The following is a 14,160-nucleotide window of genomic DNA, read 5'->3' on the forward strand; positions in this document are numbered from 1 at the left end:
CGCCACCGCGCCTCCCGCCCCAGTGTGAAAGGGGCCTTAGACACAACAGATCAGAAAGCAGTCAGAAGAAGAGGAGATTGGAGAAAAGCTCCATAACGTTACCTGTCAAAAGACAACTTACCCCTATTTCTAGAAGCAACTTTGAAAAAAAATGTATGAAATCTGCATCTGTGAGGGAAAACCCCTTTCATATGATTTTCTTCTGTAGTGGAGTCTGATGCCGCGTACACACCATCACTTTATGTGATGGAAAAAAACCGAAGTTTTTAAAAACGTCACTTTAAATGACCGTGTGTGCGGGAAAACGTTGTTTTTTGTCTTGTAAAAAACGACAAAAAAAAATTGAAGCATGCTTCAATTTTATGTGTCGTTTTTCAAAACGTCGTCTTTTACTTCACAGAAATTGACCGTGTGTAGCAAAAAACGACGTTTAAAATGACGTTTTTAAACCCGCGCATGCCCAGAAGCTAGTTATGAAGCGAGCTTCAATGGAAAAACGTAGTGAACGTAACCTCGCTTTGCTAGAGCATTGTGAAAAAACGATGGTGTGTAGGCAACTTCGTCTTTGAAAATTGAAGTTTCAAAAACGTCGTTTTTTACTTCACAGAAAATTACATTTTTTTTCATCACATAAAGTGATGGTGTGTATGCGGCATGATACTTTATAGCATCAGATTAACAATAAAAAAAAATATTAAAATATTTCATCCCTTCAACAATCTGTGGCAGTATTTATACTGAGGTAGTTTAGCTTCCCAAAATCCCATCTAATTCTGAGCATACTAGTTTGGGTGATTATGGCCCTTTCTTTTCTTTTCTTTTTTAATTTATTTGATATTTTATACCTGAGAATGATATGCTCAAAAGACATCCAAAACTGACATCTGGGGAAATGGCAGTTATGAGATATTACTATGGCGGGTGGATGGAATATTATTGGTACAGGTTTCTTCAGACTGCAGATTTTGGAAGTCACCAATCATGAGCTGCAGTTTGCATCAGAGCGATTTTCTGAATATTTCTGTCATGATATCATGGATTTTTTTCAGTAAATACTTAGGAATTCAGCTCTCTATATCAGCCAACAATTCTGGATTTGTACCTTTTATTCTTAAAATGAACAGTCGTTCAGTTTAGACTTTCTAAAGCTTCTTTTTATGATGTCAAGTGCTGTGCTTATTCCCAAGTCAAATTTCAAAGGTTAAACAAGAACATTTAAGTGTGCCTATGAACTGTGATATTAGATCGGTATATATATATATATATATATATAAACATGGCTTACCCCCTACACAGCACATTAGCAATAACAGTTTCATAACAAAATTACAAGAAAGCAATACAGCTACAAGCTTTGGACCAAATATTTAGCGAGCAATTTTGTACAGTCTAAATAAAATTAGAATTCCAACTTGTAGCTGGGTTGGTCTTTTGAATGAAACATTCTATAATCAGTTTTGTTGCAGAGGCTGGTCAACCAGAGTGTTTTATGAAACATACAGGGATTCCACTTATATTTACTGTTCAGTCTGCCTCCAGTATTTCACACATACGCTTGGAACAATACAGTACTGTGAAACCATGCACATATTTCCTTGTCCAGATGCCAGGAAGCCGTCAACGTTCTACGTAGCCCAGCTTCTAGGATAATAGCTATTGAATTTTGCTGCGTCCAGTACAGCTTGACCATAGTGTAAAGGCAAAGATATCCTCATCTTACTTTTTAGAATAGTCCCAACCTGCACTGCTTCTGTAAAAATAGAAAAGTGCCAAGCATGGAAAATTTAAATTCACCATCCTGAGTGCTGTTGGGAGGAAAGTTCCTGCGTTTAATGCCAACCTAGGAATGATTTCCTTCAGTTGTCACACCCAGTACTGACTACCTGGCTGTCCATTTCCACCAGCTCCATTGCCCCTGTGCCCCCCAACATCACAAAGGGGGATATCTCTTTCTGGTTCAGTTGGACGAAATGTTTGCCGATCTGCAGCTCCATTTTCAGTCTTGGCAGAAGTTGCTGCTTTTTGGACATGGTGTTTTCCCATTTTTTTTCTCCGTACAAAATAAGCTAAAATAAGAAGTCCAAGTAAAATAAGAAGTAATACTATACAAATAGGTAGTATGGTGCTATACATATGAGTATTCATAAAACCAAGCAATGTGCCTTCCCTAGCTGGGTTTGGTGATGTGGATGCATTTACACTTGTTATATTTAGGAAGACATCTTGAGCAGTGCTTGTACTTAGGTCTTCTAACATCCAAAAGTCTTGTGTCACAGTGTTAGTACTGTTCTTGGAAATGTCTGGATATGTGGTAGGTACAGTGGCTGGTGTAACTAAAGATGTTGTGACTTGATCTAAATTCTTGGCTGTAGTCAAACTAGTAGTAGAAGAAAATGTTGTTGTGGTTGATAACTCTGTGGTTGATAACTCTGTGGTTGATAACTCTGTGGTTGATAACTCTGTGGTTGATAACTCTGTGGTTGATAATTCTGTGGTTGATAATTCTGTGGTTGATAACTCTGTGGTTGATAACTCTGTGGTTGATAACTCTGTGGTTGATAACTCTGTGGTTGACTCACTAGTCATAGGTTCTATAAGAATGGTTGACCCAACATTTGGAGATTGCTTGTTTGTAGTAGTAATGCTTGTGGAAGTTAAGGCTGTTGTAGATGCTGCTAAATTTGTAGAAGTCTCTATATTTCCAGCTATCCTGAGCAGAGTAGCACTATAAGAGTGGGATGAGTTGTAAGGTACAGTACTAAACCTCACAGTAACATTTGCTGGAGGTACTTGACTAGCACTGAGTACCAAATGAAGCCTGTCCCCTCTTATGCCTGTTCCACTCTGGTCATCTTCCCTTAACTCCACTCCTATAACTCCACTTTCTAGCTCTTGCTGTGAAAATACATTTGTGCTGGTTGCTTCTCCTTTGCCACCTTCCAAAGGAAATCTAACTACCTTTCCTTCTCTTGGATGATGAACAACTTTGAACTGAGGGACGCTTTTTGTTAGTGTACCCAATTCACTTGCATCAATTACATCTGTGCCCAGTCTAATGGTACAGCCTCGTGGCCATTGTTGTTTATTTCCGATCTTCACCATTGGAGAAACCTCTATTGTTACTTTTCCAACAGCTTCTTCACCCTCATCGGAAATTGCAAGGTATTCAAACTGATCTTGGTTGGATAAGAAACTGGTAAAGGTATAAAATACTTCATTTTTGGTTACCTGTTCCTCGTTAAACTCTGTAACTGGTACCTGGCCAACCATAACATCACCATAACTTGGCTTCCTTGTGACTTTATAGATAAATGTTTCTGTATTTCTTCCTGGTATTGGTTGCATTTGTGTCTTTGTAACCTTGGTGCTGCCAGATGCCTGTTTAACTTCAAAATTGGCCTGAAATACCGGGAGTACTTTTACAGGTATTTTTTCTATAAGAATTTGTTGTCCAGTGGAAATATTGAATATGATTTCACCTGAAACCGCAGTGAGGTTAGCCAAAAGGACAAGTGTTGAACTGTCAAGGTCATGTTGAGTGAATTTTGACAATGGAATAGACTGGTTCCCACCTGTTGCAACTGATATGCCCAAGGGGGATTCCACTATAGAATAAAGTATATTATTAGAAGAAGCCAAAGCTTTATCTACAGATATGTAATCTGGAGTAAGAGAAACATTTGATCCCACTGCTAGGTATAATTTAGATTTTGGTGGAAGCATAATGTCAGGTACTGTGGGTAGACTAGTAAATGTTATGTTAAATGACTCTGTAACTGTCCAGATGGTTTCCTTATGGTTAAGTTCATGGTAAGACTGGAATTTGGGATACGGTTGAGCTTTGAAGATGAAACTGTCATTAGGATTGCCTACTTTGGTATTGGTGTAGATTAAGGTTCCATTCTCCAGATGTGACTGTAAGAAATATGGAGTCTGTGGGCTGAGTATGGCACCCTGTACAGAGAGATGACCTTCTGAAGGAAAATTCGTAACAAAGAAAATCACGTCATGAGTAAGTCTTGAGATACTCTGGTTCGCTAAGAGGTTGGATGCATCAAGGGAGTTGGAAGTGATGGGGGAAGAACCACCTTGCACACTGTCAAGACCTGGAAAAACAAAAACATATATTAATTAAAGCCTTCTATTATTTTTCTTTTTAGCAAACATTTAAACATAAAATAATTTCCACCTGGACATGACCTGAATCAGTATTGCTATGTAGACTTCTTTGATGTAGCCTAGAAAAGCTTTATTAGACTGCACATCCAGTTGTCATGGAAATGTCTAGATCACATTCTTGATGATTAAAATCATATATGAATGAGACATATTTTAGGATTCGGTGCAATATAAATATATAAAGTTTAATAATTCACTGGTACATTTTCTACAAGCTCTGATTTTAGAATTTCCCTATTTTTGTCTAAGTGATAACATGATATTCCCTTCTTCATTGCAAGATTGCAACTCTATCATACTGCATCAATTCTAACGTGGTAGTTTGAATACTAAGAAAATATGAAAGCTTTGACAAAAGACTGGAAATATATCCTGGTTACAGGATTTATGTAGAGCATGGGGTGTCCAAACTTTTTTCAAAGAGGGCCAGATTTCATGAAGTGGACATGCTCGAGGGCCGACCATTTTTCCTGACTTTCTTTTTTGTGTTTTTTAGATTCTTTGTGGCCCCCACTTGCAATCTGCCCCCAGGTTTAGATCAGGGCAAGGATGAGCTTGTTTTCTAAATATATTGTTATGTAATATATTCTTTCCATGTGTGTGTTAATTACACTTATCTTATCCCCAAGCATCTTTCACTGCAGGGATCAACTCGCACGCTGCAGCCAATCATCGCCGCCAATCACAGGCACTGGCACATGCACAGGCATGACTCAGTGTCTGCTATTGGCACCGCGCACTGTCAGCTTCCCGGCGGGGTTTGGAACCCCAGCTTGTCAGTGAGAGGCGCTCGGGGATAAAAGCCGCAGCCAATCACTGCCGCCAATCACCACCGCCGTTCACCGCCGCCTATCACAGGCACTGGCACAGACACAGGCGTGTCTGCTATTGGCACCGCGCACTGTGAGTTTCCCGGCGGCATTTTAAACAAGCCCCAGCAACACGGCCCAGCTTGTCAGTGATTGGATTACATGGGGATTAGAGAACATTTTTTTTCCCGGAAAGCCCAGCTCGTCCCTATTCTGTTCGGAGCCTGGGGGGCCACAAGGGTGACAAAATGCCAACTCAGATGGGGGCCGTATAAAACTGGTCCGCGGGCCACAACTGGCCCGCGGGCCAGACTTTGGACATGACTGATTTAGAGTCACTGGTTTATTTTATATCATTCCATGTGTTTCTGCTGAGAACTGCATTTATAAGTACTACAGAATATCATGTATACAAGAACAAAGTAGAGGTAGAAAGAATCCTATGTTGTCCATTACATATAAAGTCCCAACCCCATTTTTTACATTAACCAGGGATGGAGATGCGATTCCAGGAGTGTCACACATTGCCTCCACAGATCTACCACCAACAAGTTAATTCATGCATTGTCGTTTTTTGACTAGCCGACCCAGTTTGATGTGGTCCGCACCCAGTTTGGTGGTATTTTGGTTTGGTAGGCATGTTTTTGGTTTCACCCCTGTTTTTTGTATTTTGTTTTTTCAGTGCTCTCATTTGCCAGACCAACCATAGATAGGGGCTGTTCTATGTTGCTTTCTGCTCCCTGTCTATTAATTAGCACACCTGGGTTCCTCCTTTGGAGGCCTTAAAAATCACAGTTAGGACTGCAGTTACACAGAGTGCCGTGACGTGGCCTGCAGCTTCCCAGACATTTGCAAATGACTGCAACTGAACCTCTGTTTTAATTACATACAGTTAGACAGACTAATTTGGTTTTGTGCTTCTTTGGTTTGGTATTTTTGAGCCTGGTCTTTATGGTAAGAATTTTTACATTTGCCATTATATATATATATTTATACTTAATCGCATATTGCTAATCGCATCTCATTTAAAGTCCCAACCGTCCATATTTTATCCTTACAGGGATGGAGGCCTGTGGTGACCCAAACCACATGCCTCATATAAAGTCCCAACCCCATTTTTTACATTAACCAGGGATGGAGATGCGATTCCAGGAGTGTCACACATTGCCTCCACAGATCTACCACCAACAAGTTAATTCATGCATTGTCGTTTTTTGACTAGCCGACCCAGTTTGATGTGGTCCGCACCCAGTTTGGTGGTATTTTGGTTTGGTAGGCATGTTTTTGGTTTCACCCCTGTTTTTTGTATTTTGTTTTTTCAGTGCTCTCATTTGCCAGACCAACCATAGATAGGGGCGGTTCTATGTTGCTTTCTGCTCCCTGTCTATTAATTAGCACACCTGGGTTCCTCCTTTGGAGGCCTTAAAAATCACAGTTAGGACTGCAGTTACACAGAGTGCCGTGACGTGGCCTGCAGCTTCCCAGACATTTGCAAATGACTGCAACTGAACCTCTGTTTTAATTACATACAGTTAGACAGACTAATTTGGTTTTGTGCTTCTTTGGTTTGGTATTTTTGAGCCTGGTCTTTATGGTAAGAATTTTTACATTTGCCATTATATATATATATTTATACTTAATCGCATATTGCTAATCGCATCTCATTTAAAGTCCCAACCGTCCATATTTTATCCTTACAGGGATGGAGGCCTGTGGTGACCCAAACCACATGCCTCATATAAAGTCCCAACCCCATTTTTTACATGTTGTCCATTACTAGCCAATCAAAGTGCACCTCCAAAGGGATACATTTTGCTGCTATTTAAGTCATTCTATTTTTTTTACCTTTAGCCCCCTGCGGAATGTGAAAGGTACACACTGAAACTAATTTACAAAATGAGTAGAACATGTTTGCTCTGAAATTACATTTTTAGTTTGCAAAGTGAAAAAATAAAAATAAATTTAAAACAGGATTTTTACTGGCACATAATCAAATGATTAAAGTAGGCACAGCTTCATCTCATCATCTTTATCTCTAAGCATGTACTAAGTGAAAATTCTTTTTTGCAGATTTGGTTTATGAACTTTACAAAGATTAAAGCATGCAAACTTGATGTGCACATACTGTATATCAACAAGAGCATTTTTAATGTACCGTTGCAACTTGAAATCAGAAGAAAAAGAAAGAAGTGGGAATTGATCAGCAAAAATCTTTTTTTTCTTTCTTGCTCGTGATTGAGTATTGTTTGCAAAGGGTGTTTTCAATTTGTTTCACCTCGTTCACAAAGTTAAATGAAGATTTACTTTGAAAGTAAAAAAAAACAATTCTACTTATTAAATAAACCCTGTTGCTTTCTTTTGCATGGACCAAGAAAGAGGATTTTTTTTTTAATGCTCCTATGGGCCTGTGTCGACTGGTTTCAAATGCTGTGTGCTTTTGACATAAGTTTGAGATGCTCTTGAGATCCTCCAAAATTCAGGTACAGTTGACCAGCTTAAAGCGGAGGTTCACCCTAAATTTCATGTTTGGCTGAATTAAAACAACACCCATTGATAATACCTAATCCGTTTTTAGTTTTTTTCTAATTGCCGTCCTTACCTTGTTAATCGAGCATTTCTCTCCCGTCAATCAATGTTTCCCCGCGGGAGTGGGCGTGTATTATTCAATTTTCCCCGGAGCAGCGCTATGTCTCCTGGGAGTGAGTGAGGAGAATCCCAGGAGACGCGCTGTGCTGAAATCCCGCGATATCTCGCGGGTCACGTGACCTACGCCGGCCGTTGTGATGGCAACAGTGCAGTGTTGACGGCGAGGCTCGCCGTCAACACTGCACATGCGTGGGATAGAGCGGTGAATGCTGGGACGTCAGCATTCACCGTATCCCGGAAGGACAAGCTGCTGGGCTTCACAGCGCCCACAGCAAAGATGGAAACGTCCATCTCGGGATTTTAAAACATCTCCTTTTCGTGACAAATGCAATGCTGCGGGCAGAAAAACTGGGAGACACGGGTGCTTATTTGAACCAGGTAAGAGCAGCATGAAACATTCCAAAAAAAAAAAAAAAAAAAACCCGCGGAACCCCCGCTTTAAACTGCTTTATGCCTTCCCTTAGACTAGTATGAGGAGGGAAGCAATTCTGAAACAAACAAAGCCCTTCAACACTGCCTTTGGGTTATTTTGAGACTTAACGTGGAACTTTACCCATAAGGCTCTTCCTCACCCCCCCCCCATTCCTCCATTACATTTGGCACTTTTGGGGGGGGGGCAGATTTTGACAGGTACCCACTCCCCCACTTCTGGCCTAGTTACCACAGCAATCTGTGTTTGGCCCTCCCTCCTTCACATGCAGCCCTCTGGGACACACCACAGCTCCCAGAAGACCACGGGACCATACACAGAGCGCAGTTTTGGCTCACGCATATGTAGTTAGAAGCTAGTAATTAGAAGCTGGCTGTGAAGCCACGAGGCTTCACTGCCAGTTTCCCTTTGTCAAGCTGCTGGCGCCTATACCCGAATCCAATTGAAGAATCGGCTCAGGTGAGTACAGCGCTGGATCAAGTGGCAGGTTAAGTGTCCTAATATTAAAAGTCAGCAGATACAGTATTTGTAATTTTTTGGGGGAGACTGTTGCTCTTTTTTAACATACTAGTCTCTTTTTGTGTCCTATTATCTCTTATGGTATAATACAACAATATTGCTGTTTTCTCTTCTATTTCCTGAATGGTCTTGATAACTCCTTTGCTTTTGCTAACACTCCAAGTGACTACTCATTGCTGTCATGGTGGTGCATAGCAGAGTAGGGGCTTCCCCGGCACTCGGTTATGCTGTAAAGGATGTAGATAATATGAACAGTGAAACTAGGCCAAGAAGGTACAGTGCAGGCAAACTTCTGCACATGAATAATAATTTGCCTGCCTTGTTTCCATCGGTGCTTATAGCAGTACTTAGCAGACTGCAGAGACTGCAGACACAGGGCCCATTAGTAATAGACTGGCATAACAGACTACAACAGCTTAGAGGCAAGAAGACGTGGTGTGCACGGAAGTGGAAGAAGTGCTGGTTTGTTTGCTAAGCTTAGTACTAAGGTGAATAGCCCAGCTACGTCATCACTCCTTCGGTTCATTGTTCATTCACTGGATAAGAAAATGGATCTGATTCGACTGAGACAAAATGTTTGTTGGGTGATGAGAAACTGTTTGTGATGTGAAAAGTTCATTTTTTCCTGATGAAAACTTGGCTAAATAACAACGTGCCAAATGTGACTTTCCAACTCGATGGGATGCTATTCTTCAAAGCAGATCAAAATCATTTGTGAGGGAGATCGTGAGGAACTGGACTGTATTTACTGTATTTGCTGGCGTATGAGACTACCTTTTACACTTAAAAAAAATGGCCAAAAAGCAGGGGTCGACTTATACGCCGGGTCAGCTGCTCGGATGCCTGCTGGATGTGCGGTAATACTGTATGTAGCTTTGGCTAAATACAGTATATACCGATTAGCCAATCCCGGTGAGCGATCTATTCAAATGAATACAGAGGGATTGGGGTAACAACCTCTGCCAATCTGAGTGCCTACATACAGTAGCCTGCTCGGATTGGCTTTGAGAGTCAGAGAAGCATGGGCTGATGATGTTACAGGCTCTGCCAATCCAAGCAGGCTTTGTATTCATTAGTAGAATACATCGCTCGCCGTGATTGGCTTCAGCTCCAGCAAGAATGAAGAAGAATATGGCTCCAGAAGAAAGAAATATGAAGCATCGGAATAGGGGTCGTCTTATACGGTTAATACAGGCAAAAAATCTTTACAAAACAGTAAAATTAGGGGGTCGTCTTATACGCCCGGTCGCCTTATACGCCGGCAAATACGGTACATTAACAGAAGTTGGTGCACAAACTGATCCCTGGTTGGTAGTCACTGCTCTGAGATAGTAGAATATCTAATAGTGGAATGTCGGAAGCATTATTTTCTGTGGGAGTTTACATTAGTCTTCATTTTGATGTGCTAAGGCAAATGATGCACCAAATCAGCTTTATGATAACATCTGTTTACTTTAAAAAAGGCACCCAGAGGCTCTTTATGTGATTGTTGGTGATTTTAATCATGCCAACCTGACAGATTTTCTACCATAGTTTTATCAGCATATCACTATTGCCACCTGAGGAGTGAATACGGTTGAATATTCACAGATAGATGGGGGAGGCATATAGAGCTATGCCTCATTCTCACTTGAGCCTTTAAAACCACATTTCCATGATGTTGGTCTCTGCTTACTGCCACTTCTGCTGCATCGTAGGGTGTTATATGGATATGTGCTTCATGATCATTGTGACTGTTACGAATAGGTAATGTTTCATATGACTGTTGGACTTTGTATATGGCAAATAAGGGCTATTGTTGATTTTTGGACCGTATGTATTCAAATAAAGAATTTTTTCTGGATAAAATAAAAAAACTAAGCTGGGCAATTCAAACTAAGGACCCATTCCCACTTTTGATTAGGGCTATAGTTTGAATTTCCGGCGGCAAGAAGCAGAGGATCCTGCGCATCAGCTAACCCCCGTTCTGGGAAGAGCTCCCCGAAAGGGAGTTAGCTTGTGGGCGCGCTTCCGTGATACAGTGATACAGCCGGCGGCTATAACCGCCAACTGTATCACTTCGCCCCCGGTGCGTCTCATCATTGATTTTATTGACAGCGGTGGGAGCCAATGGCTGCGCTGCTATCAATCATCCAATGAATGAGCCAAGAAGAGCCGAAAAGCCTGGTCGAGAAGCCTGCGTGTGCATGAGGGCTCAGGTAAGTAAACAGGGGGGCTGGGAAAAAAAAGATGTTTTTTTACCTTAATGCATAGAATTCATTAAGGTGAAAAAACATGAACCTTAAAATCCCTTTAAAAGAATGCATACTTGTATAAATGTTTTTTTTTTTTTAAATTAGTGATTGGTGTCACTTTAGGGATTAGAATAACAACCTATACGGATCGATAATCTATGTAATGTAGGTATCTATCTAGCAAACTGCTGAGCTTGAAAATGGTCTGGAATCTCAAAAAGTTTCAGTGTTTATAAGAGCTTAGCCAGCCCCACTACATATTTATTATCTTTCCAGGGTTATAAAATTGAACAGACTTTTTTTATTGACACATTACTGTACTGTAGTAAACTTTCAACAATGATCACCCGCAGTGGCTGCAGAGCATCCAGAAGAGAACCCTATAGTATTCCAAACCCATTACTGTGAAATTAGATTTTATTATAGTGATCATTGGGGTAAATATTTTATCCGCCAAATTAGCTAATTTCTGTGCTTTGACAAGCCAAGCTATTCTTATACCTCTGGAACCACTAAATTAGCTATTTAATCTATAAAGGGTATAAGAAAACACCAGTTTATCTTTTGCATGTAGGCTGAGAACATGAATGCCTCCTGTAACACAAACACTGTGGCCCGTACAGCAGAAGTTGGCCATTCGTTTATACAGTCAGAGCCCCCAGGGAGCTGCGCTCTGGCAGGCTATGTAACCAGGGCTCAAGTCCTGCGGGAACGTGTGGGAACAGAGTTCCTGCACTTTTTTCACAGCAGGAACGCAGTTCCCTTTGCAGGACTAGAGCAGCCGAGCCGCCCGAGCCAATCCTTGACTAAGCGGCGATGCCCAGCTCGAGTCACTGTCAGGCGAACCTTTTGCAGCGTACACACCATCACTTTATGTGATGGAAAAAAAACGACATTTTCTGTGAAGTAAAAAACGAAGTTTTTGAAACTTAAATTTATAAAAACGACGTTGCCTACACACCATCGTTTTTTCACAATGCTCTAGCAAAGCGAGGTTACGTTCACCACTTTTTTCCATTGAAGCTCGCTTCATAACTAGCTTCTGGGCATGCTCGGGTTTAAAAACGTTGTTTTAAACGTCGATTTTGCTACACACGGTCAATTTTTGTGAAACAAAAAACGTTTTGAAAAACGACACAAAAAATTGAAGCATGCTTCAATTTTTTTTCCTTTTTCACAAGACATAAAACAACGTTTTCCCCCACACACGGTCATTTAAATTGACGTTTTTAAAAATGTCGTTTTTTTTCATCACATAAAGTGATGGTGTGTACGCGGCATTAGTCATTCTTTATGTTACTGGCCGCTTCCTGTATATGGATTCATCAGGTAGTGTTCGAGTATTCCGTCACTTCCTCGATGCCGCAATGTCTCCTGGGAGCTTTTGTCATTGTTCCCAGGAGACATTGCGGAGGTCTGCCGCGAGTTATCGCGGGATTTAGAAAGAACTTGCTTTAGAAAAAACATGCGGTTTAGTAATTATGCATATGAGCGTATCATTTTTTTTTTATTTTGGTGGGGGAGTGGATGGGGGAGTTCCCACACTTTTTTCCCCAGGACTTGACCCCTGTATGTAACTCTATGGGAATGAAGAAGATGTACAGACACAGACACTCATCCTGATTGGACGGGGTGAGCAGCCTTGAAGGCAGACAGTGTGCATTTGGAGCCGCTTGCCTGTCCATGCATTTCTCCAAAATTAGGGCGAGTGGCTGTGTCCATACAACCACTGCATCCCTATAGTTACATAGGCTGCCTGCACGTGGCTCTAGCCACATAAACAATGAGGGTTTATTCACTAAAGCTGGAGAGTGCGACATCTGGTGCAGCTCTGCATCGAAACCAATCAGCTTCCAGGTTTTATTGTCAAAGCTTAAATAAACAAGCTGAAGTTAGAAGCTGAAGAGGATTCTCCACACCAGGGAGAAAGCCTTGCATTACGGCGTGTAGTTACAGACAGAAGAACAGGAAGTGAGGATTTCTCAGAAGAAATAAGGACATTTAAAAGCAAAATGGAAGGATGAGGTAAGTGAAGGAGAACTGCACTAAGGTAAAGGAATCTATTTAGGGAAAAAATGTTTTACCTTTACAACCTCTTTAAGGTTTAAGTGGGGGTTAGTTTAGGTGTTTGGGTCAGGTTAGTGTTGTGAGGACCAGTAGATTGCATAATAGAGTTAATTGGGTTCATACATGTTAGTTGTTAGCACCATGAACCCGCTGAAAACTACCAGTGCTAAGAACTAATAAACTGAACCTTTATCTGCAATGTTTATAAAGTTAACCCCAATTAAATTTTAAAAGATCATTTGTAAATATGACTGGACATATGATAGAGACTTGCCCTGGAATGTGCACCTGTGTATGTCTTACCTGTGTTTTTCCAGAGCTTTGTGTGCAGTTGAGGACATGGACCCTGGAATGTCACTGTCACATTTAGGATATATCTCTGGGATATGGCCTGCGGAGACTGCACATGGAATGAAAAGTAATCCTGGGTAATCCAGAATGGGGATGGACTGGTCACATGCTGGTAATATATTAAACCTTCATCTACCTGTAAATAAAAGAAAACATGCTGCAAATCTTGGAAACAGAAAGGAATGTGTTGATTCATTTTGGAGAACATGCAAGGACTCACATCTGACTGGGTGAAGTTAGTCACGGCTGGCCCTTCAAGATTTTCTTGATGTTTGATTTGGCCAATCTGTGGAACATCTTCAATGTGATATGTCAGAACAGGCTGTGTGCTCTTTCCATCATTGGTCACTGCGCTCAGGTGCTGGTTGGTGATCTGTTGCAGTGATCCTGGCAGAAGAGACATAGGTAGATTCAGGTACAATGGCTGAAAGTTACGGCGGCGTAGCGTAGCCTGTTTAGGCTACACCGCCGTAAATTAGCTAGGCTAGTAATGATTCTCAATATACTTACCTGCTAATTTACGGCGGCGTAGCCTAAAACGAGCGGGCGTAAGGGCGCCTAATTCAAATGGGTTGGGGGGGGGGGGGGGGGCGTGTTTCATGGTAATGAGGCTTGACCTCACGTTTTTGACGTTTTTTGTCACTGCGCATGCGGCGGGCGACTACATTTCCCAGTGTGCATTGCGGCTAAGTACGCCGTACTGGCCTATTGATTTCGACGTGGACGTAAACTACGTAAATCCCGATTCGCGGACGACTTACGCAAACGGCGTAAAAATGTTGTATTTCGCGGCGGGAACGGCGGCCATACTTAACATTACTATTCCACTAGAGCCTAGCACTAACTTTACGCGGCCTATCTCTTACGTAAACGGCGTAACAGTACTGCGTCGGCCTGGCGTTCGTTCGTGAATCGGCGTATCCCC

General features: G+C 41.5%; 1 protein-coding gene across 1 annotated transcript in view; it reads right to left on the reverse strand.

Annotated features, from left to right (window-relative positions):
- Positions 1-825: 825 nt before the first annotated feature.
- The window catches only part of CSPG4 (chondroitin sulfate proteoglycan 4), a 163,866-nt gene continuing 150,531 nt past the window's right edge, over positions 826-14,160 (reverse strand). Inside the window, exons 8-10 of the mRNA XM_040342989.1 lie at positions 13,456-13,622; positions 13,188-13,371; positions 826-4,106 (exon numbers count right to left, since the gene is read on the reverse strand). Coding sequence (XP_040198923.1) covers positions 1,864-4,106; positions 13,188-13,371; positions 13,456-13,622 — 2,594 coding nt within the window. The 3' untranslated portion in view covers positions 826-1,863. The remainder of the gene's footprint in view (positions 4,107-13,187; positions 13,372-13,455; positions 13,623-14,160) is intronic.

The sequence above is a fragment of the Rana temporaria genome, chromosome 3 (assembly GCF_905171775.1).
Source record: "Rana temporaria chromosome 3, aRanTem1.1, whole genome shotgun sequence".
NCBI lineage: Eukaryota > Metazoa > Chordata > Amphibia > Anura > Ranidae > Rana > Rana temporaria.